A 25,935-nucleotide genomic window follows, 5' to 3' on the forward strand; every position below is an offset into this window, starting at 1 on the left:
ATAGGGTTAGGATTAAAGCAGGTTTAGAGTGAAAGAAAATTATGGCCAATTTAGTAGATATTTAGTTGAATAAAGTTTTTCAGCAAATGCTTGATTATGAAGGAAATACAGGACCAACAGAAATGCAAAAACAAAAATGAGAGCAAAAGTTACATGAGTCATATATCCTCACATAGGTATCATAAACATAGACCTCAGTGAAATAATAAAGTTTTTGTTTATTCTCCTGATTTCCACAATATTAATACATTGTTCATTGTGTTTTATGTAGATTTACTAACAGTCTGTGTTTGGATGTGAAGGTGAAGCTGACAGTGATGAAGTTCAAAGCAGAGAAGAATCCAACAGGAACCATAGACCTGGGTAGAGAGAGAGAGAGAGAGAGAGAGAGAGGAAGAGAGGGAGAGAGAGAGTACAGGGGAGAAGCATTATTCCTCTCTCACCCTTGAGTGCTCACACGGGTGATTAAACTGGGAGGATTCACAGCTCAATAGACAGAATGCTGTGATGTGCACTGAGGAGAGCTTTGGAGAAGAACTGGTTCCGTTTCCAGGTGGAGAACTGCTGAGAGAAGCTTCTTTAAAAAGTGTGGAGCTTCAGAGGATTTTCATACATTTCCTATGTAATTACAGAACTGATATACATGTAAAATCTCCTATACTGGAGAACTTTGCTTTTATGCTCTTTCACTCTTTCCATCAAACATCTGAATCACTCACATCAGACAGGTTGACCTGTAACCAGTAAGTGATGCCCTGTGTTAAAGAAACTGGTGCTCATTCAGGTTCTCCACCATCCAATTTCTTTAGCAGACCCTCAGTCTAAGCGTAAACATAATATTTTATCCAAATATTAATACAAAGTTTAGGCCAAAACTACAAACCACAACAAGCAAATGTAAAACAGGGATCTTCCTCAACAAGAATAAAAAATTCTACGGTACTGCAGGTAAATCAGTGAGTGTGAAGGGAAAGTTTGTGTTGGCTTAGTGCTTCCTATGCTGGGGAACTGCTCTGGTGGGAAAGGAACCTGCTGATCTCCAGCAGCAGATTTGGACAAATCTTTCCAACAAACTCGCATCACAAACTCTTTGTGAACAGAAAGACCATATGAATGTTGCTTTTATGATGTTTTGTCAGTGTGTCAATTTTATATTTAAATCTGCCATGTAAGTCTTTTATTTTGTAAAACTTTTTGAGGGAAGTATTAAACACAGATAATATGGCACATAACGTGTTGTAATTCTGACACTGTATGCAAAAAGGCAATATTGCAAATCATGCATAAATTCTGGTAATACTAGGTCAAATTTGAAAAATTAAAGCATAGACTTTTGGAGCTGATGCATGGTGATGTGGCACCGCTTCAACCACTACCACTGATTATAAACAGATTCCATCCAGATTCAGATCCTACACAATATATTTTGGGAGAATCCATAATGTACGGGAGTATAGTTGTCGTTTACACAGTGCAGCATCATATGACTCAGTTAAAACTTTGTGTCAGAATGTACTGATCCTCATGCCTTTTGCAAGTAGAAGAGAAGAACATCGTAGAGAGGATTTAGGGGAACACTGGAGCAGCACATTGTTCATCATTGTACTTATCACCAGCTGAGATCTAGAGGGAAAATCAGTGCAGAATTCTAGAGAACCAACCCCTTATCTTCATGAATTTATGAAGAAGGATATACTTACTGATGTCTGTTTTTGTGTGAGTCATACAACTTCTTAGAATATGAAGGGATCAACCCAGAAGAAAAAGAAGGAAACAGGATCACAGAGGAAACTATAAGAAGTGAGCGACAGAAAAGAAAAGATGGCTAAAAAAGGAAGGTGAAATATGAAGAGTGAGACTGAAATACTTGTAGGAGGAAAAGAGAAGTGAAAAAAGCAAAAGCAAAACATTAGAAAACATGTAGTGAATCATGGTTACATTATTTTGTACATACAGTGCCTTGAAATAGTAGTCATACCCCTTGAACTTTTCTACATTTTTTCATGTTACACCCACAAACCACATTTTTTTTTTACAAATAAAAATCTAGAAAGTGTGCCATGCATTTGTATTCAGCCCCTCTGAGTCAATACTTTGTAGGACAACCTTTCGCTGCAATTACAATTTTGGGGTATGTCTCTACCAGCTTTGTACATCTAGAGGCTGAAATTTTTGCCCATTCTTCTCTGCAAAATAACTCAAGCTCAGTCACATTGGATGGAGAGCATCTGTGAACAGCAATTTTCAAGTCTTGCCACAGATTCTCAATGGGATTTAGGTCTGAACTTTGACTGGGCCATTCTAACACATGAATATGCTTTGATCTAAACCATTCCATTGTAGCTCTGGCTGTATGTTTAGGGTTGTTGTCCTGCTGGAAGGTGAACCTCCGTCCCAGTCTCAAGTCTTTTGCAGCCTCTAACAGGTTCTCCTCCAGGATTGCCCTGTATTTAGCTCCATTCATATTCCCATCAACTCTGACCAGCTTCCCTGTCCCTGCTGAAGAGAAGCATCCCCACAGCATGATGCTGTCACCACCATGTTTCACGGTGGGGATGTGCGGGGTTAGTTTTCCGCCACACAGACCAGAGCACCTTCTTCCACATGTTTGCTGTGTCCCCTACATGGCTTGTGGCAAACTGCAAACGGGACTTCTTACGGCTTGCTTTTGAAAACGGCTTTCTTCTTGCCGCTCTTCCATAAAGGCCAGATTTGTGGAGTACATGACTAATAGTTGTCCTGTGGACAGATTCTCCCACCTGAGCTGTGGATCTCTGCAGCTCTTCCATGGGCCTCTTGGCTGCTTCTCTAATTAGTGCTCTCCTTGCCTGGGCTGTCAGTTTAGGTGGACAGCCATGTCTTGGTAGGTTTGCAGTTGTGCCATACTCCTCCATTTTCGGATGATGGATTGAACAGTACTCTGTGAAATGTTCATAGCTTGGGATATTATTTTATAATGTAACCCTGCTTTACACTTTTCCAAAACTAAATCCCTGACCTGTCCGGTGTGTTTCTTGGTCTTCATGAAGCTGTTTGATCACTAATGTTCTCTAACAAACCTCTGAGGCCTTCACAGAACAGCTCTTGTTATACTGAGAATAAATTACACACAGGTGGACTCTATTTACTAATTAGGTGACTTCTGAAGGCACTTGGTCACACTGGATTTTATTTAGGGGTATCAGAGTACAGGGGGCTGAATACAAATGCATGCCACACTTTTCAGATTTTCATTTATTCAAAATTTTGAAAACATATGTATAATTTTCTTTTCACTTCACAATTACTTGCTACTTTGTGTTGGTCTATCACATAAAATCCCAATAAAATACATGTAAGTCTGTAGGTGTAACATGAAAAAATATGTATACCTGATTTTTCTCTACACAGGACATTCTTTTGTAAACTCAGTCTGTCCTCAATATACCAATCTACCAGCTATCCACCAAGAATGTCCCTTACTGTATCTGCCAAATAAATCTAACAATCACAAAAGCTGAGCTAAGGTAGTCATTGTGAAGCTCTGTGGACCAGATGAACAGGTTATGTCTTGCACAGCCCTGGAATGTGGGTGTTTAGTCAAGACACTGCATTCTTCAGATGGTTGTGGTTTCACTGCTACAGTCACACAGTTCCAAAGTAGTATGTACAAACATGGACATTAAAAAGGCAGAATCAGGTAAGTCATGATAGTCCTAATACTTTTACAACTATGCTGGTGTTTTTGTTTTTATTTTGTGTGTATTTAGTTATTGATTAAAGGCATTTCCTGCTAGAAAACAGCAGATTATTGTAAATTACAGTACATTTGCCCTTAACACTAAGCAGTAATCTACTGGTAAACATAGGAGTTTAGAAAAGTAGAAAGCTACAGATCTGTTTGTGTAAATCATTTAGCAATATAAAAAAATGGTGAAATTCAGGGGGGATGTTTTGGGGGACTTAACAAATTTAATTAGGAAATTTGAAAGATTAGGTCCATAAAAGTAATTTAAAAAATCTTAAGTGTTTAAATATGGAGGTGCACAGTTGTCTTTTTCATTCAATTTAAAAGATGTCTTCATTCATCCCAGTATAGGTGGGCTGCTGAAATGGTTTTGTGTGGGTGTTATAGTTATTGCCTTCATTATCATTGAATTTCAGCACTATGGAAAAGGTAAACACAGACATTATTGCCAAAATAAGAACGCTATTTTCCTCAGATGAGTGTATTAATCCTGTCCTTGCTTATAAGAAATCATCCCAATTTCCTGATTCTTTTGAATTCCCAGTTAGATAAAGTTGTTCCATCTAGCATTAATAAAGAGACATTACTAGACAATATGAACAGCACATGTACTCTGATAGCAAAGATTAACCTTAGCTATGCATAAGGCTGTACAATAAGCATCTCATGGATGTGGCTTGTGACTCACATTTAGCAGGATGAAGATTCTACACAAGGGGGAGCTGTCAGCACTCAAATAGCTTATGGTGCTTTGCATCAATAACATCAGTGACATTTGCGTCCATGTTAATCATTATGATGTTAGATTTTGTGATAGACGTATCATGAAAGGCTGAGCCTTCTAACCAGTCACAGTGATTTTACTTTGTGCTATAAGTGTCCTCACCAATCACAGCTGCAGATGAGGTTCTGTGGGTGTTTTGATGAATCAATGTGTTCATGTAATCCAACAAAAGTCAGGCCATTGGTTCACTTAATTGACTAGTGTGCTCTTATTCGATTACAAGGCATACTGCAATCATAAAATCTAGAAATATAGTTAAAATTACTTGTTATCTACATTGTACGACCCTAATAATAAATATTCTCATTTAAGTAATAATAAGCACTGCTGTCTTCTTCACCACATAGGATCTGATCTGAGGATCATGTTGTTGGGTAATACAGGAACAGGAAAGAGCTCCACAGGAAACACCATTCTGGGCAGAGATGCATTCAGAGTAGACTTTTCACTTGAGCCAGTTACCTCAGAATGTGAGGTCCAAAAAAGTAGAGCTTCCAGCGATTACATCACTGTGATTGACACCCCAGGTCTCCTCATGACAACTAGAACCCAAGAGAAGATCCCACTCAATGAAAAAAATGAAGCAATGAAGAGATGTATTTTGCTGTCGTCTCCTGGTCCTCATGTGTTCCTGCTGGTGGTCAGACTGGGGAGATTCACAGAGGAGGAGAGAAACGCTGCAGACTGGATTCAGGAGAACGTTGGAGAAGAAGCTCTGAAGTTTACCATGATACTGTTCACTGGTGGAGATTTGTTGGAGGGAAAACCCATTGAAAACATACTTAGCCATAGTTCTGAACTTCAATCATTCATGAGTAGTTTTGAAGGCAGGTATCATGTCTTCAACAACAAAGACAGACAAGACTCCTCACAGGTCACAGAGCTGATGGAAAAGATAGAAGCTTTGGTGGACAGAAATGAAGGACAATGCTACAACACAGACAGACAAGAAAAGAGCAGAGGATCCACTGCAGTGGTAACTGTGATTATACTGGTGGCTGTTAGTGCCCTGTTCAGCCTTATAGTTGAAGACATTGGAAAGATTGTGAGAATGAAGAGAGCAAAATAAGTGGAGAAGAGGAATATAGAACAGACCAATGTGCACAAGAGGTGCTAGGCAAAATGGAGGTGGAAAATATTACAAATAACATTAATCTGAACAATCAGTTTAAATATGGTGTCCACCCTGCAAGACTATAAGAACAAGTTCAAACATTGTATCAAGAATAAATCTGAAGGTATAGTTTTGTAATTGTTTGTATTTAGTTTCTGTATGTTTCCAAGGCAGGGAAGTCCAGTTTGAAACTGCAATGAAGAAGAGTCTCAATGATAAACTCAATCTGAAGATGTTATGAAAGCAGGACACCTGCTTAAAAGTGTAAACAGAGTTCACACAGAAACACTGGCGGTAGGAATGGTAGAATACAACAGTGTGTTAAAGCGTCTGGACGTAGTGTGCAAAAAGAGCAAAGAGAATGCGAATAGAATAGAATAGTAGAGATGATCCAGAGAGAACGGAAGGTGATCCAGAGAGAAGTAGTGATGGCACATAATGAGAACAAGATGAAAACTAGAGAGAAAGAAATAGAGAGGGGAATGTATGAAGTGGAAAGGGAAAAAGAAGAGTTAATAATGAATGAATGAGATGGTTGAGGAGAAGCAAACAGAATTTAAAGTCATAAAAGAGGAAATGGAAGAAAGTGAAAGAAGTGTTGATGAGAGAGAAGGAGAAATGGAGAGAAGAAACAGAAATGAAAGAGAGGGAAGTGAATATGCTCAGAGAAAAGGAAAAGACGGAAAGACGAAAATTGGTAGATTCAGCAAAGGGAGAAAATACTGACTCACAGAGAGAGAGAGACACACAGAGAAGAAGCCAGGAGCACAGAGGATCCAAGGATGACTTTAAATTACAACCCAATTTGCAAATGCAAATCATGTAAAACATAATTTTAAAGGAAAATTTCTACAAATACATATCAAATGTTGAAACTGAGAATTTTTTTTGTTGAAAAATATATGCCATTTTGAATTTGATGCCAACAACATGTTCCAAGAAAGTTGGGAGGGGGGCATGTTTGCCACTGTGTTTCACCACCTCTTCTTTTCACAACACTTTGTAAGAGTTTGGGAACTGAGAAGACCGACTGCTGTAGTTTTGAAAGTGAACTGTTTTCCCAGGACTGATATGAATACAAACTCATTTCCAAAATTTGGGATACTGTGCAAAATGTAAACAGAATGCAATGATGTGGGAACCATTTAAACCCTATAATTACTTGAACATGAACACCAAATGTTGAAACTGAGAAATTTTATTATTTTAAAAAAAATATGTGCGTATTTGAATTTGATGCCAGCAACACATTTAAAAAAAGTTGGGACGGGGGCATGTTTACCACTGTGTTGCATCATCACTTCTTTTAATAACACTCTGTACATGTTTGGGAACTGAGGAGACCAATTGCTGTAGTTTTGAAAGTGAAATGTTGTCTCATTCTTGCTTGATATAGAATTTCAGCTGCTCAACAGTTCAGGGTCTCCTTTGTCATATTTCATAATGCGCAAAATGTTCTCAGTGGGTGACAGGTCTGGACTGCAAGCAGGCCAGTTTAGCACCCAGAGTCTTTTAATACAGAGCCATGCTGTTGTAATGTATGCAGAATGTGGTTTGACATTGTCTTGCTGAAATGAGCAATGCATCCCCTGAAAAAGACATCATCCAGATGGTAGCATATGTTGCCAAAACATGTATATATCATTCAGTATTAATGGCGCCTTCACACATCACCCATTTCCAAAAAGTTGGGATGCTGTGCAAAATGTAAATGAAATGCACTAATACACCCCCATTACATCATGAATACTGGCTTTTGAACTGTGCGCTGATAACAAGCTGAGTGGTCTTTAGGTCAGAGGACACAGTGTCCATGATTTCCAAAAAGAATTTCAAAGGTTGATTTGTCGTACCACAGGACACTTTTCCACTTCACTCCATTTTAAATGCGCTCGGGCCCAGAGAAGGTGGCAACATGTCTGGATCCTGTTTATATTTGGTTTCTTCCTTGCATGATATAGAGTTTTAATTTGTAATTGTGGATGCAGTGATGAACTGTTTTCATAGACAGTGGTTTTCAGAAGTGTTCCTGAACCCATGCAGTGATTTCCACTACAGAATCATGTCTTTTTTTAAATGTTTTTAAATGTTTTTAAACGCCTGAGGGCCCAAAGATTATGGCCAGCAAATACTGGTTTTTGGTCTTGTCCCTTGCATACAGAGATTTCTCCAGATACTCTGAATCTTTTAATAGTTCTTTGCTATTTTACGTTTAGAAACATTATTCTTGAATTGTAAAAGAGCTGGCTAGACTTAGGGCAAAACTGCAGAGACAAGAGAAAATGAATCAGGACATAACTAAACTATTATCAGTTATTTTATCTACTCAGGAAACACAAAGAAAGTGCAAGGAGATGAGAAAAATAACTGTGATTTCATGATGTCTTCTTTTTTTTTAGTATTGAGTGCTCATAAGACGGAAATGCATACTAAGAGGAATTCATACCTCTAATTTGGAATACGATCACAAAATACACTAAAAACTACAATGCTGTAATGCTACAGTGATTCACATATGTGAACAGTTATTACTTTAATTTTTGAATGTAGATTGAAAACTTTTGTAAGTAATGCTTTGATAACCTGCTTTAATGTCAACTGTTACAGTCATATGCAAAAGTTGAACACATTCTCTACAAGGAACAAACAAAAATATTTACATTTTCTGTAAATTTCAGAGCACAGTTTCTATTTACTTAAGTTTAACATATTGAAAAGACAAAATAAATTGTGGCCCATGTAGCACAGGCCACTCAGGAAATAAACAGTTGTAGGGTAGTTTCTGGCTTTCTCTCACACGGACTTGTGTGTAAAGGACTTAGGGACAGTAAACTGTTAACAGTTGAGAGCATTAAGAGTCTGTATTAGTTTGCAATCCCATTTCCAAAAAAGTTAGGTTGCTGTTCAAAATATAAATAAAAGCAGAATGCAATGATGTGCAAATCATTTAAACCCTATATTTAATTGAAAATAGTATAAAGACAATATAACAAATGTTGAAACGGAGAAATTGTTTTTAGAAAAAAAATATGCTCATTTTGAATTTGATGTCAGCAACACGTTTCAAAAAAGTTGGGACAGGTAACAAAATGCTGATAAAGTTGTGTAATGCTAAAAACCACCAAGTGGAACATCTTACAACTAATCAGGTAAATTGGCAACAGGTGAGTAACATGATTGGTTGCAAAAAGAGCATCTCAGAGAGGCTGAATCTTTCAGAAGTAAAGATAGGGAGGGGTTCACCACTCTGAGAAACTCAATGTAAAATAGCAAAGAACTTGGGGATTTCATCATCTACGGTATATAATATCATTAAAGAGTCAGAGAATCTGGAGACATCTCTGTATGCAAAAGACAAAGCCAAAAAACGAACGCTGGATGGATGATCTCAGGCAGCACTGCATTAAAAACAGACATGATCCTGTAGTAGAAATCACTGCATGGGCTCAAGAACATTTCCATAAACCACTGTCTGTGAACACAGTTCATCTCTGCATCCACAAATGCAAGTTAAAACTCCACCACTGAAAGAAGAAACCATATATAAACAGTGGTTTGGCATTGTCTTGCTGAAATAAGCACGGCCTTCCCTGAAACGCGGCAGCTGAAATAAGCACGGCCTTCCCTGAAACGCAGCGGCGTTTCTGGATCCTGAAGTGTCATGTGGTCCAACAAATCAAAACTTGAAATTCTTTTTGGAAATCATGGATGCTTTGTCCATCCATGATTTCCAATGGAGAGGGACCATTCGGCTTGTTATCAGTGCAGTTCAAAAGCCATCATCCGTGATGATATGGGGGTTCATTAGTGCACATGGCATGGGTGATCTGCACTTTTGTGAAGGGATCATTAATGTTAAACGATATATATACAGGGTTTGGAGCACCATATGCTGCCACCCAGACCACGTCTTTTTCAGGGAAGACCGTGCTTATTTCAGCAAGACAATGCCAAACCACATTCAGCCCACATTACAACAGCATGGCTCTGTAGTAAAAGAGTCCGGGTGCTAAACTGGCCTGCCTGCAGTCTAGAACCATCACCCATTGAATGCACTTGGATCATTATGAAATGAAAAACACATCAAAGGAGACCACAAATTATTAAGCAGCTGAAATTCTACATCAAGCAGGAGTGGGAAAACATTTCACTTTCAAAACTATATGAGTTGGTCTCCTTCCTAAACACTTACAGAATGTTGTTAAAAGATGAGGTGATTCAACACAGTGGTAATCATGCCCCTGTCCCAACTTTTTTAAAACATGTTGCTGGCATCAAATTCAAAATAGGCATATATTTTTTAAAAAACAACTCAATTTCTCAGTCTTGTCTTTATACTATTTTCAATTCATTACAGGGTTTGAATGATTATCACATCATTGCATTGTGTTTTTATTTACATTTTGCACAGCATCCCAACTTTTTTGGAAACAGGGTTGTAGTACTTTAAGCAATGCTGTTCAGTATGTTGATCTTCACAATGGTTTTTTAAGGAAACACCAATGGGTTTTGTTACAGCATGAAATCAATTTCATTACATTTTGTTATGTTATTATTGAGTGAATAATATGATAAGGCTGTACAGAAGATATTGCAAACAAGATGAATAGCACATTGAGAATACTACCTGAATATTATCTGTCAGATAGATAAATACAGAGAGAGAAAAAGAGAGAGTGCTAGGACCAGAAGTCCACTCTCTCCACAGAATGCCCAGCTATAAAGGTTCTTTCCACTCTTTCTGCCCCTCTATGCTCTAATAAACTGTTATTGTTTAAGGCCAAGAGCTCGCTTGTTCTGACCAATCAGAATGACCACATGTTGGAAACATCCACTGACCTAAAAGAGTGCCCTAAACAGAAGTGTGTTCTCTGTAGAGGACGTGTCAACTTATTTTCACTTAGAAAATCAATAAAACACAATAAAACATGTACAGGTATACATATACTTTTTTTCACTTGGAATAAAAAGTCATACTATGTTATTGATAACTTTTCAGTTTATATAGTATAATGAATAATATATTTTTTGTCTTATACATGTCAAAATGTACTTTTTATGAAGTAGATGATTGGAATGCAATGATGATAACAGACAGAATTTCTGTAGAAGTGTGCGTGTTCAAGATCATTGCTCACATGATGGCAGATTATACTAAAATAAAAGCAGACTGCACAGGGTACAACAAGAGAGAGGCGAGAGTCTGGACCGGTCGCATAAAACACCTTGTGAACTTTCCTTTAAGCCTTATAAATGTGTATTTACATATACATATACATATATATATATATATATATATATATATATATATATATATATATATATATATAAACGCACATACATACACACACACACACACACACATATATACATACACATATACATACATATATGCTCCTGGAAATTGTAATTTTCCAAAACTTTTCAAATGTGTTTTTTGTTAAATCATATCTTGTCAAAGCATATCTTTTCAAGAGCAAAGTAAGAAAGTCGTTCCTTTCAGCCACTGGGAGAGCCCAGAGGTTGTTAGTCTATGAGCAGGTGATGCACCAATTAGCCTCCTGAAAACAAATATTAAGCACAGACCTTACATTGTTTGACATTACAAAGCTCTCTGGGTAGATATTCAGAATACATAATTTAGGATTAAGGGGCACCTCTTTACCAGTAATTGAGTTATAAAATTAAGAAACTGTGTTGTATGCAATGGGGGTGAAATTATCTGATTGTGTTTATCAGCAATTCAGTCCTTCTATGAGCATTACATAAAAATGTGTGTGGCGATAGACTTCAGCTTGTATTTCCATGCACTGAAAAAAAACAGCAAAAAATGTTGTACAGAATGTTCACTGTGCAACGTTTGGGTGTGTGAGTTTAGCACTGCGTTAATGGAAAGTGAAAGTAACTTACAGTCTACTTATACATTCTCCAGTTTTACTCAAAAATCAAGCTCTTAGCCATGCAGCCTTTATACACATTTGTGAAAGAATGAGTCATTCTAAAGAGTTCACTGAATTTGAGCGTGGTGCTGTAATAGGATGCCACCGTTGCAACAAGTCAATTCACAAAATTTCTTTCCTTCTAGATACTCCATGATCAACTGTGAGTGGTATTATAGAAAAGTGGAAGCGTTCAGGAATTAAGAAACAGCGTTAGGGCTGTTTTGCAGGGGTGGTCTAGACCAGGGATGGGGGGTTAGCTAAGTAGCGCTCTACTTTTTGTAGCTAACTACAAATGTTTGTAGCTAATAGCTGTAGCCGCTACAGTTTCATGAAATGTAGCTAATAGCTGTAGCACCTACAAATGTTTGTGTAGCTATAGCGATAATTTTCACTATAATTTTGCTACAGGCTTCAGGCAATCAGCGCAAAATCTGAACCATAGAACGCAGTTGTTAACTGGGCTTCTGGCGATTGTGAAATCCTGACTGAGTCGCAGATAGTTCAAGCAAACAATCACACGCTGATCAGCCCTTACTAGGCTTAACTCGACAACCGAAACGTTAAGAAGAGCCATTTTGTCCTTTCAACAAAAAAAGTTAAACCATCTTGGGAGCCACAACATTGTATGTCTCCACCTTGGCTTTAAATATGTGCTGTATGGGCTGATGTACTAGTTCAGGCTAAACATATGATATAAATGAAAACGCAAACTTACTTTGCTCTGCTTCAAGCTTTAACTCAATGTTCAATGCTCAAATGTCTCTCAATGTTCGACTTTTTATGAGGCTGAAGTCGCTTCTCATTCGGCATGAGAAGCTGACTTCAGCTTGGTGAGTTGTTGCAGATTAAACGTATGAGGAAACCAGCTGAGTGATTATAAATGCAAATAAGTCGATTCATCTCCAAATTTTCGATGATCGTTGTAAATCTCTTTCTTTGCCTTTTCGGTATCTGCATCGCTGTGTCTCCAGCAGGCTGCGCGTCAGTCTTCAGCGTTAAAGGTTGGTGAATTAGCAGTTATGTGTTAACTCCAGCATTTAACATTTACTGTGAAAACTGTGTTAGAACTGTGTGTTATAATGATTTTACAGGAAAGGAGGATTATTATGTTATTTTACCTAAAAATCTAGTTCTGCTGTGGAGCCACAACAGCTCTGCAGCAGTGGAGAGATTATTCAGGCCTGATTCTCACCCCAAACAGAGTCAGGGTCACTGATGAGAATTTTGAGGCTAAAGTGTTGCTTAAGTTTAACAAAGGACTCTGAACGGCATGTCTGTATAGATCTTGCTGAAATGTTCAAATTGGAGCAGTTTTATTTCAACAGTTGACGACACTTTGCACAAAATTGTTTGGTTTGTATTCGGTTATTTTTGTTGATTTTTGTTAGGAAAAACCTGGAATAACTGACTTTGCCTTTATTTAGTCTAAATTTTTGTCGGATATCACGCCTTTGGTTGTGTAAGTTTGATTGTTAGTTACACTTAAACTCACTTTTGGGTGATCTTTTTTGTATATTTGCAGCTTTTCAATTATATGTTTCTTTCTGGCACATGATTAAATGCAGTGTCTTGTTCACACTATCAGTTGGGCTTGTTTGGTGTGTCAGGTGGAGATTCAAACATTCTGACAATCGTGCTTTGAAAGCAGCTAAATAGTAGCCAGTACTTTTTCTGGAAAAGTAGCTGGCTACTAATTTTTCAGTAGCTATCCCAACTCTGGTCAAGACCCCTTAGTTCCAGTGGAGGGGAATCTTAATACTTAAGCATACCAAGACATTTTGGACAATTCTATGCTTCCAACTTCATGGGAACAGTTTGGGGAAGAACGTTTTCTGTTCCAGTATGACTGAGCCCCAGTGCACAAAACAAGATCCCTAAAGGCATGGCTGGGTGAGTCTGATGTGGTAGAACTTGACTGGCCCACACAGAGGCCTCACATCAACTCCATCGAACACATACCTTTGGGATGAACTAAAACAGAGACTGTGAGCCAGGACCTCTCGTCCAACATCAGTGTCTGGCCTCAAAAATGCTCTTCTGGATGAATGGGCAGAAATTCCCACAGACACTCTCCAAAAACTTGTAGAAAGAGTTTCACAGTAAAGCGCGGTAAAATTAATGACGGTTAGTAGTACCGTTTGAACTTTAAAGTATCGTTAAAAACTCGCTGTACAGAGTCAAACAAAGGCAGAATCATCTCTTAGACGCAGCTCTGTGTGTGTGTGTGTGTGTGTGTGTGTAAAGGGGAAGGGGGAGAGAGGGAGAGGGAGAGGGAGTGAAGGGAGAACATGGCAGAATGTAGTGACAGAGATTCTGAGATATTTCAGCCTTCTAAGAAGACCAAGTCTGAGGTTTGGTCATATTTTGGGTTTTATAAGAATGCAGAATGAAAGTTAATTGAAGATGACCACCCGGTCTGCAGATGACCACCCTGTCTGCAGAACAGGCCGAAAGAAAATAGCGGTGAATGAGGGCAACACATCAAACCTTACGAGTCATCTTCGCGACCACCACCCGCTACTTTTTAGAGAATGCAAGGTTAACTTTAACGGAGAAGTCCGTAGGGACTGTCATGGTTTGTGTGGTTTAACTTATGCTTATAGTTCATTAATCATATAAAATGAAGCTTTTAGCGTCAAGAACAATCAGTGAATCAACTGTGAATCGAAACTAAAGCTTTTAACACACATTTCTGTGGAGCAGAGTCTCCAAAATGAGCTCTGAGTTAACTCACACAAGCTCTGGAACGAGACGCTGTTCAATCTGCACAGCTCCCCTTTCTCGTCTCGCTTGCAGTGTTTACTGTCTGAGAAGAGAATAACTGTCTCAAATCACTGTGTCCCCTACACAGTGCGCTACTTTTCAAACAAACACGATCATCATTAACAAGCAGTTGAGTTTTAAATAGGGAATTTGTGATCTGTTGTTAATGTTGATTATAGATGACTTAGTCAAACATTTCATGCACTCTTTGGGTGAAGGATTTGCTATTTCACACATAGAGAAGATGTGCTTTGAGACGGGACCTTGCGCAAGTAAACGCTGTGAGTGTTTCTGTCACAGTTCAGATGCTCGTTCTTTTTAAGTTATGTCTTTCAGAGAAGCAGCTCCACAGGGTGAAGACACACTGTGTGAGTTCTACACTGTCTGCAGCTCACAGCACGGTCACGCAATTCCTCTGCGATTTTGGCTGTTTTTCCTGGTGCACTGTATTGATTAGGGGTACAGCACCACAATGGCACAATAATGCTGCAGTTGCAGTTCGGACAGAAATCCCCAGAGCGCAGCACTTTTTAGAAGTAGTAATTTTCCATTAAGACCCACCTCAGAGTTGGTCCAGATTTAATTCTCTATGCAGGGAAATCCCTAATTATTGTAATTAATATAATATAATAACAGTAATAATATAATAATAATTACAACAGTAATAATAATAATAATAATAATTACAACAGTAATAATAATAATAATAATTACAACAGTAATAATAATACATTTGACAAAATATACTGCTTTCTTTGTTTACAGAGTATTGTAAGTAATACAAAAGTAATACTACAAATGTATTGACTATATTTTTTTAATGCTTATGCAAACAAAAATTGCATATTGCTGCCAATTCTATCTGTTTGTGAAACGAATTTCAGTTTGTCTATCAGTATTTATTTATTTATTTTACTTTTCAACGCTTTTGAACAATAGCGCGATAATATCGATAATCATGATAATTTTGGTCATGATAATCATGATATGAAATTTTGATATCATTTCATCTCTAACTCAGACCCCTCTAAACAGCCCCAAAAACGAACCAAACTGAGATCACCTCTCGAGACCCGCAGGCAGACCCGCAGGGTCATTTCTCCAATTTTGCGCGATGTGCTTCGGCCAATCGTTTCAGCACAGCCAATAGGAGAGCAGCAGGCGGGTCTGGTGGTTCTTCTCAGATTTATCAGAGAACGCTGCCCACTTGGCGATCGCTGTGCACACCGTGAGTGCTGTGAAAGGGGTCCGAGTTCTAGTGGAGTTGTGGTCTGAACAAGAAGTGGTCTAAGATTTCAAAGGACCAGAAAGAAAACTTACATTGTGAACACAAAAAAGAACTGAGGTCATTTGCAGTTGGTTCCCTTCCAGGTTCACTTTAACAGAACTCAGTTTGGTTCTTTTAAAACTAACTATATGTGAAAACACTGTAAGCTGTTATAGCTTTATCCTCTGCTCCCCTTTCTCGTCTCGCTTGCAGTGTTTACTGTCTGAGAAGACAATAACTGTCTCAAATCACTCAACGTCCCCTACACAGTGCGCTACTTTTCAAACAAACACGATCATCATTAACAAGCAGTTGAGTTTTAAATAGGGAATTTGTAATCTGTTGTTAATGTTGATTATAGATGACTTAGTCGAACATTTCATGCACTCTTGGGTGAAGGATTTGCTATTTCATGATCCACAATCATGAGGTTCTTTTAAAACGAACTATATGTGAAAACACTGTAAGCTGTTATATCTGCAAAGGGGAGACTAACTCCATATTAATGCCTACGCTAACGTTGAGAGAAGTTTTATTGATGCATTTACAGAAAAGATTTGGTTGACTATTGACTTCCAGTGTTAGCTCCAGCACTAAAAGTGTACATTAGATTTTCACATTTTTAGCTGAACGTCCTTATCATTAATGTTTCACAGTAATGCTTACCTTAAAGAGAAGCGGCAATGAAAACAGATAAACATGCACATCCAACAGTGACCCCAGGAGCAGCATACAGAACTGTATGTCCAACCCCTGTGTGCACAGAAATATTGAAGTCAGTTGAAAGTTAAACTAATTCATAAAGTGTTTTTCAGCTTAATAGGTTTTCTCCTAATATTAATACCGTTTAAAGTGCTTGGCATCACAGCTGATTTCTGAGATCCATATTCATTCTGAGCCACACAGTAGTAGGACCCTCTCTGTTGAACGCTGTAACTGTGTCCAGATCCTACAGGTGAGCTTCCACCTTCTTTAAACCAGGTGTAGTTCAGCACAGGTGGGTTTGCATTACTGCTGCAGGTCAGAGTCACTGAACTGCCCTTCACTCTTTCACTAGAGGGACTGATGGACACAGAGACGCTCTTTGGGCCATCTAGAAGTAGAAGGACACATTACACTTGCGGTCTCTTTTCTGTTTGAATAAGCAAGCAATAAATGTCCACAGGAAGGACACATTACACTTCATGGTAGTGCTTTTCTGTTCAAATACGCAAACTAATACATTTTTACAGAAATTCATGTTTAACTGCAAATATCCCTCATTAACTTCAGCAAGTGAAGATCACTGTTCTCACAGCTTTAGGAGTAATTTCATAAAAACTCTGAATGACTGTAATCAAACATTTTTCTTGGGATGAAAAATACACTTCTATCACCCTCACAAGAACCTCCACCTGGAGATCTGAGAACAAGAGAAAACAAACTCATACTGTGGAGAACTTAGATTAGCTGGATGAAAGGGTTAGTGTTAAAATAATAACACGAACATCACTGCATAGATATACAAGTAGCCTTTAACAGACATTTAGTTTTCATGCAGCTTCAATGGGACCTCAACCATAGTCATAAATCATTATTTTCCGTTTTATTTAATGTAGAATAATAAATAGTTAAATGTTTGTGTCATTGTTTTGCCCAAAAACTACTAAAAATGGAACAGGAGCATCCCTAAACTTTACCACTCATTAAAAATTTGAAGATCTACAAATATGCACAACTATGCAAATTGTAAACACTCCCTTGCTGCAAAACCCCTTCCAAATTGTAAACACTCCCATGCAAAACCCCTTCCCTTCCTGCCACTACCCCAAATCAAATATAATGGAGCAGAAACAAAAATAAGCTCCCTCTGTATCTTTAATAATCAGAAAGATTCTGTCTTAACCAGAGCCAGTTGATGCTGATATTACATAAGCATTGCAGGCTCCATGCTCTTACCACAGCTCTTGTAGTCCTGGCATGCAATGTCCTCTCATTAGCATATTTTAGTATATTCAACTGGGTCAAGCTCATTCTACACCTACAAAACTAAGCTGCTATGCAGTGGTCGCTTTCTTCAGATGTACTGAGAAAGTCTGTTTTCAGTGGAAAAATCTGAACTTCTAGTCATCTTCTCACATAATAGTCATCATTTTACTGTGACTCAATTTAGACATCAACACTACCTGCAGTCAGAGGATAAAACTTCTGATTTAGATCAGCACTTTTATTCTGACATGATAAAAACACTAAAAGATAAGAGTTATGAAACTGAACAAATAAATCAATACTTACATCTGACATTCAGAGTGACCTCAGGAGAGCGAAAGTTCTGACCCAGTACAGCACAGTGATACCTGCCTGCATCCTCCCTGCTGACCAGCTGCAGGTGGAGTTGGTCAGTACTGGAGGATAAACGATGTCCATTTCTGTACCAGGTGAATGTTGGTATGACTGACAGACTGCAGCTGGTTTTACATGTGAGAGTGACTTTATCTCCCTCTATCACTCTCTCAGGAACCTCCACCTGGAGATCTGAGAACCAGAGAAAACAGACTCACACTGTGGAGACTCACACTAGTTGAGTGAATGCATCATTTGTGTTGTAAATATTTCTGCATAAAAGTAGAACTGAAAATATATCATTGAAAATACTGATTAAGCCGCTGCAGTTATTGTACAAAAATTTAATTTAATACTTTTTAAAAATGTAATGAAGATTTGTTTACTTCTACTTCTCCTAATTGAGTCAAAGCCCGAGTCCAGGGCCCATATTTATAAAAGCATACGTAGAACAAGTTCTAAACCTGTGTGGCATCTTGCCCCAAAGGCCTAACTTTTCATAATCACTTTGAACATATACTCACACTTTTTCCTCTGAAAAAACAAAACTAATGTATTGCCCTCTTTAAAACTGGACATCAACAAAACTATTATTTTTGCTCTCTACCACAGCATGTTAGAGTTTAAATTAAATAATGAATATGAGCTCAAAGTGCAGACTTTTAGCTTTGAGGGTACTTGCATCCAAATCAGGTGAACAGTGTTGGAATTATGCCCCCCCCCTTTTTTTTTTTCAAAGGGCTCAAAAATAATTGGACAGTTGGCTGCTCAGCTGTCCCATGGCCAGCTATGTGTTAGTCCCTCATTATTTCACCTACAAGTAAGCAGATAAAAGGACTAGAATTAATTGTGTGTGTGGCATTTGCATTTGGAATCTGTTAATGTTAACTCTACATATATCAAGTCCAAAGAGGTGCCAATAAAAAAAGCCATCATTAGGCTGAAAAACTAAAATAAATCCATCAGAGAGATATCAAAAACATCAGGTGTGGCCAAACCAGCAATTTGGTGCATTCTTAAAAAGAAAGAACACAAAAAGAAAGATCACACTGGTGAGCTCAGAAACACCTGAAGGCCCAAAAGACCACAGAAAGCAACTGTGGTGGAAGACAGAAGAATTCTTTCCCTGGTGAAGAAAAACCCTTCACAACACTTGGTCAGATCAAGAACAGCTTCCAGGAGGCAGGTCTATCTGACTCAAAGTGAACAATCAAGAGGACACTTCACCAGAGTAAACACAGGGAGATTACCACAAAAATCTAAAAAGATTGTACAGTTCTACAGCAACATCGTATGGACAGATGAGACAAAGCTCAACTTGTACCAGAATGATGGGCAGAGAAAAGTGTGGAGAAGGGAAGGAACTGCTCATGATCCAAAGCATACCACCTCATGGTCATCAAGCATGGTGGAGGTAGTGTCATGGTGTAGACATGTATGGCTGACAATGGAACTAGTTCCATTGTACTTATTGATGATGTGACTGCAGGCAAAAGCAGCAGGATGAATTCTGAAGTGTACAGAGCTATATATCTACTGAGATTCAGTAAAAATGTTTCAAAACTCATCGGACTGCATATCATTTGCTTTGCAGATGGACCGGGACAGTGGCTTGAAGCACAGTGCAGAAGTATCTCAAAACTTTTTAATTAGGCAAAAAATAGTTTTTTTGTGCAATGGCTACATCAATCTCATGACCTCAATCCAATCAAGCATGCACTGTACTGAAGGCATAAATGTTGGTAAAAGACTTCAAGAACAAGCAGGAACTGAAGACAGCTGCAGTAAAGGTCTGACAGAGCATCAGCAGAGAAGAAACACAGCGTTTGCAACCAAGTATTAAAAATGACAATTTATGATTATGTTAGTCTGTCCAGTCACTTTTGAGCCCCCAAATATGGGAGGCTATGTATGAAGATGTTTGTCATTTCCACACTGTTCACCTGATTTGAATGTAAATGTCCTCAAATTAAAGCTAAAAGTCTACACTTTTATCTCATATTATTTAATTTCAACTCTAGTATGATGTGGTTTATGGACTCAACTGTACATTCAAAAAAAAAAATTGTTCCGCATTACCATTTCCCAGTGATTAATTATTAGATCAACTAACCCCAAAAAGTTTCCAGGGGAATAAATTCCAGGAATGCAGTGATCCAAATGAAATTTCAAAATGAAGACCATAGCCATACAGTTAATGTACTACTGCTAATACAGCGCTGTTAAACACCTCAGTGTGCTGACCAACTCTGACTAATGTACCACAGTTAATGAACTACTGCTAACACAGCGCTGTTAAACACCTCAGTGTGCTGACCAACTCTGACTAATGTACTACAGTTAATGATCTACTGCTAATACAGAGCTGTTAAATACCTCAGTGTGCTGACCAGCTGTTCTAAGCAGTGAGTTTCACAGGTGTGCTATGAAAGACTGATGTGATTATATTACAGAATTGCTTTGTGAAACCTGAACACCAGTGAATGAAGTACAGTGTCTTATTTCTGCTGATGGATCTTACCTGTGACCGAAAGATCAACTCCACCTGCCCCTTGATACTTTCCTCCAGGTTGGTCTGTTATAAATGTGAAGTAGTATTTACTTTGATCCTTTTCTGACACATTCTTCAGTCTGAGAGCGCAGTCCTGTTGTTTGTCTCCAGAATACTGAGACCTGCCTCTGTACTCTGGATCATCTAACAGATCAGGAGGCTCTGAACCAGATGTAACCAGCTCTTTAGTCCAGAAAGCTTTTTGGACTGAGTGACCACTTGGATATGAATAAAAGCACTCTATGGTCACTGCAGACCCCTTTAGAGCACAGAAAGATTTAGAGTTGTAATTCACAGCCCACCCATCCTGAGCAACAACTCCTGCAACACAAAATACAGATGTGTAATTTATTACTGTTTGAGTCTCAGTCAGTAAAAATGCTGCATAAAGTCTCCACTTCAGCTCCTTTATAAAACTGTTAATTTCAGCTGAGTTTGAATGTCAGTTGCAATAAGCTGAGCTCAAAAGCAAAAATTGAGAGGCTCGAAAGGTCTTATAGGGGCGGGGCTGTTGCAGAAAAGCTGATATTAACACAATGCACAGAACTGTTAACCCTAAACACACATAGTACACTTGAGCATATATATATATATATATATATATATACACACATTCAATTCCATGAACAAAATATCAATTTTTAGACTAAAAATGAAGAAAAAAGCATAATAGGCTGTTCAAAAAAATAGCAGTGTCTGCATTTTCATTTACAAACTTGAATATTTACAGTATAAACTGAAATTTGTTTACAGATTTAGCTTTTCTGTTAATCACTGAACTAATATTTAGTTGTATAATCTTTATTTCTGATAACTGCTTTACATCTGTGTGGCATGGAGTCAACTAACATCTGACACCTGTAAAGAGATATTCCAGCCCAAGCTGACTGGACTACATTACACAGTTCTTCTGCATTCTTGGGTTTTGCATCAAACTCAGCATTTTTGATGTTGCTCCACAAATTCTCAATCGGATTGAGGTCTGGGGATTGGGCTGGCCACTTCATAACATCAATCTTGTTGGTCTGGAACCAGGATGTTGCCCACTTGCTGGTGTGTTTAGGGGCGTTGTCTTGCTGAAACACCCAATTGAAGGGCATTTCTTATTCCGCATAAGGCAACATGACCTCTTCCAGTATTCTGATATATTCACACTGGTCCATAGTGCCTGGTATGCGATAAACGGGCCCGACTCCAAAGTATGAGAAACATCCCCAAACCATTATGCTTGCACCTCCATGTTTTACAGTCTTCACAGTGTACTGGGGCTTGAATTCAGACTTTAAGGGTCGTCTCACAAACTGTCTGTGGCCTTTAGACCCAATAAGAACAATCTTGTTCTCATCTGTCCATAGAATGTTGTGCCACTTCTTTTTAGGCCAGTCAGTGTGTTCTTTGGCAAACTGTAACCTTTTCCACACGTCTTTTTTTCAGCAATGGTACTTTACGGGGGTTTCTTGCAAATAGTTTGGCTTCACGTAGGCGATTGTTGCAGTACTCACAGGTAACTGAAGATCTTCTTTGATTTCCCTGGAGCTGATCACTGGATGCTTCTTTGCCATTCTTGTTATTCTATGATCTACGCTGATGGTAGTGTTTCTTTTCCTACCACATGTTTCGGGGTTTGTGTGCCATTTTAAAGCATTTGAGATCATTTTAGCTGAGCAGCCAATTATTTTCTGCGCTTCTTCATATGTTTTTCCCTCTCCAATCAACTTCTTGATCAAAGTTCTTTCTCCTTTGGTACAATGTCTGGAATGAGCCATTTTACTCACTGAGCAAGGGCTAAAACCAGCAGGTACAACATTTGCTGGCCTCCTTCTTTAAATAAGGGCCATAATTGACACCTGTTTCTTCACAGAATGAATGACCTCACTAATTGAACTCCACACTGCTATTAATTTGAACACGACCCTTTGATTAAATGAGTCAATTACACCCAATTAGCAGCGTGCATGTCATGACTGTTGATTCTGTTGGTTGCCCATTACTTGGCTACACGTAGTCATGAATTTTTTCCCATGTTGTATTACTTTTTCTGCCAAAATCAGTAATTAAACACATTAGTGTTGTTAGACTGCTATTATTTTGCACAAAACTGTATATATATATATATATATATATATATATATATATATATATAATGTGTGTGTGTGTGCGTGTGTTTTTTTCTCTAACTTTGTGGAGTTTTGATGAACCAGCTCTGACTCACCTGAGAACAGCAGAAACACCAGAGAGACAGTAAAATTCATCCTGAGTAAGGTCAGCATAGCAACCTGTAAGGCAAGGCAAGTTTAAGTGACACATATTAGCCCCACAACGGGGAAATTTCCATCGCACTTTCATTATTATTTTAATAAAATAAAATAATACTAGTATTTTAATAGACATTATTATTTTTCTATAATGAAATCAAAAATCCTTAACTATGAAAACATTTAACTGTAGAACATGTCCAAATATTTACAGTAACATCAAGGAAAATCCTGTGGATTGGACATCTTTTTCCATAAACCAAATAATGTCTATTGATTCTAAAATCAAAATAAATGAAAATGTTACATGACAAAAAAAGAAATGAAATAACCACTGAGAAAGTTTTCACAAACTGGAACATTAATTAAAGCCTATTTTCATCATTTTGCATGATCAGTTTTTAAGGTTATATGCATTGCTGTGCCAGTGTTTGCCTAAACTAACTGGGGAAAAAGCAAATATCATTGTATAAAACAAGGAACGTTTTTATAAATCATCTAATAACCAAAACAAGTTAATAACATTGCTAATGCAAATGTCAAAAAATTTTAAATTACTCCAAAGACAGATTTGTCACCTGAACGATGCACTGACTTACAAATAATAGACTGGAGGCAAGAAAAAAGTGAAACATGTCAGACATCAGGCAAGTTGATTTGAACCTACTTTTATCTCTCTACATGATCAGTTATTAAAGTTATAGTCATTTTATGCATGTTTTTCAGTATTTGCCCCAAAAAATGAATGTCATATTATTGCACCTTAAAATGTGAGAACTGTATAAATAGAAAAGAATACCAAACTGTGTTTGTGAAAGTTTTCACAAAGAAGATAATGCCTAAAACAAATGACATTCCACTGCTTTTATTATTTTACATAGTGTTGTCTACATAGTCATGCCTCCAAACATTCAGCTTTTTATTGCCAAAACTTATTAATAAAGGACTGCTAGACATACAGTTGTGAAATATTTCACAAATCAGAAAAGCAAATTTATGTCTGCTGTTATCAGGTAACAACCAACACTGCATGATTATTGGTAATGTACATATATTAAACTGTGTTCCAAAAGTTATTTTTCAGCTTTGCTGTGCAAAAGCTTTTTAATCAATGACTGACGAACAATTCTGGCCTGTTTTCATCCCCTACTTGTGAATTACTGGCCAAATAATAGAAATACCCAAATCCAGCTCTGCTAAATCAAACAGGTTTTCATAGATTTTGAGGTCATTTGTAGTGAAAATTACCTGCCAAAGTAAAATAAAGGCTTATATTTCACTTACTTTCACTTTCCTTGCCCACAGTCTACACAAGCCATAACAAGAACGGTGAATTTTTTCACAAATGGTCAGTTGGTCAGCTTGAACCTGGTTTAAATCATCAACTTTTGAAGTTGTAGGCTTTAGAAAGTAAGGCCCTGGTGTGTGAATGACGTCATCTCAATTCACAAACCAGTAATAATAAAACACACCGGTGTTTGCAGACGTGCATTACTGCATTCTGGAGTTACAGCCGACTGAAGCCTGAATCGCTAACCTAAAGCCATCCAGGGTTCATACACATTTCTATCAATACATTTCCATGACTTTTCCATGCCTTCGAGGCAAATTTTCATGACCATACATTCTCTGAAATGTCTGTGTAGACATGAAGAATAAGAATAAAAATCTGTCAAAATGTATCACAACATATCTTAATCAAAATTAATGACATGCTATGTGGTTTGATACAGAAGTAAACATTTATTTAATATATTTCTAACTGTTTAGCCTGTAAATTGTGGTTCAGGCTTTCATCAAATAACACAACATACAATCTTTGCTTCGATACTTTGGACAAGGTCAGATTCTTAAAATGAGGAGCCAGACCAAATGCACAAATATATGAGCACTTGCGTTCACTGCACACAAATCTGGCAGCTGTCTGGCTGTTGGGGAACAACATGACTTGTAGGAATGGTGAGAACTAGCCACCTTTAGCAGCCACGGTACCTCTTCAGTGAAGGGCTTTGTTTCCGGACACAGCACTCGAAATGGTGCCTTGTTTGATGGCGGACGAGAGGGAAGCACTGCAAGTGGCAGAGGGTGTCACGTTGGTCACTGTGGGCGAAAAAGACGGTGATGGGTTTGAGAGTTGATTCGCGCCCAGAAGCAGCAGCCTGGTGCAGCTCCTTTAGCATGGCTAGCTAGCGCTGCTTCTCCCCTGTTCAAAATGTTGGACTGTTTTACTACACAGTGCACCTTTTGCACGTCCCGGGTCCTGGTCTTTCTCAAGCCATGCCTTATATCAGTCCAAATGAAGCCAACCATTATTAAATCGGCATTTTCCTGGCATTGCGCAGACTTACACCTCGTCAAAGGAGTCTGACGTTAAGTTACCCCACACAGAGAACAACAGTGTCGAGTGACGTGACTGATCTATTCAACATTGAAGTACTGCTTAACCAATACACATTTTCCCGGCCGATTAACTGGACGTCATATACAGGTTTTTGTGAAGCAAATTTCCATGACTTTTCCAAAACTTGGTTAATTAATTTTTCCAAAACTTATCCAGGCCTGGAAATTCCATGACTTTTCCAGCTACGTTCAGACACACCTCACACCCCAACATTTAAACAACTTTACACTGATAAGAGAGTCAGTCACAGCCCGACTGTGCAAGCTAACATGTACATTTACACTACTTAATGCTAGCTAGGCTAATTATAACACCTCAGCATGTAAACAATGTGAACTTGTAGATAAACGCAGTTCATATTTACCCCAGCTTGTCTAACTGAACTGTAAACCAACGATATAGAGGGTTGGTATTTCACCACCAACCCCTCGTGTTTGGTGTTATACGGAAGAAAAAAAAACGTTTTTTTGCTTGTTTTGCTTGAAGCCACCGTTACTCACATTTCTACATAGCCGTCTTATCCGCTGTCCAATGATCTCAACTGCCCGATTCGGACGACGCATGCGCACACGCTGTCTAAGGCGGTGTCTGAAACTGAAGGCTGGGTAGTTTCCCACAAGGCAGCGTTGTGACAAACGTACCTTGCAACTACATCGCGTTTAAGACGCGCTTCAAAGGCAGCGGATGATCACGCTGTGGCCAAGATGTGACACCTGACTGTTGGCTGTTAGAGTTAACATCTTTTCCCTGTCTTTTAAGAAGGGTGGGATACATCTGTGCTGCCTTCGAAGAAAGCGAGCAAACTGAGG

General features: G+C 38.3%; 2 protein-coding genes across 2 annotated transcripts; one reads left to right on the forward strand and one right to left on the reverse strand.

Annotated features, from left to right (window-relative positions):
• Positions 1 to 198: 198 nt before the first annotated feature.
• On the reverse strand, positions 199 to 25,690 carry LOC118800101 (B-cell receptor CD22-like). The gene is made up of 7 exons (XM_036560247.1): positions 25,627 to 25,690; positions 22,683 to 22,746; positions 20,441 to 20,791; positions 17,872 to 18,111; positions 16,442 to 16,690; positions 16,264 to 16,350; positions 199 to 359 (listed from the first exon to the last, which is right to left on the reverse strand). Exons 1-6 carry the CDS (start codon positions 25,687 to 25,689, stop codon positions 16,265 to 16,267), a joined length of 1,053 nt encoding a protein of 350 aa, XP_036416140.1. The 5' UTR covers position 25,690; the 3' UTR covers positions 199 to 359; position 16,264.
• Positions 3,617 to 5,580, forward strand: LOC118800106 (GTPase IMAP family member 4-like). The gene is made up of 3 exons (XM_036560251.1): positions 3,617 to 3,679; positions 4,079 to 4,156; positions 4,859 to 5,580. Exons 1-3 carry the CDS (start codon positions 3,655 to 3,657, stop codon positions 5,578 to 5,580), a joined length of 825 nt encoding a protein of 274 aa, XP_036416144.1. The 5' UTR covers positions 3,617 to 3,654.
• Positions 25,691 to 25,935: the final 245 nt, after the last annotated feature.

This window comes from Colossoma macropomum, unplaced genomic scaffold (genome assembly GCF_904425465.1).
Source record: "Colossoma macropomum unplaced genomic scaffold, Colossoma_macropomum, whole genome shotgun sequence".
Classification (NCBI taxonomy): Eukaryota; Metazoa; Chordata; class Actinopteri; order Characiformes; family Serrasalmidae; genus Colossoma; species Colossoma macropomum.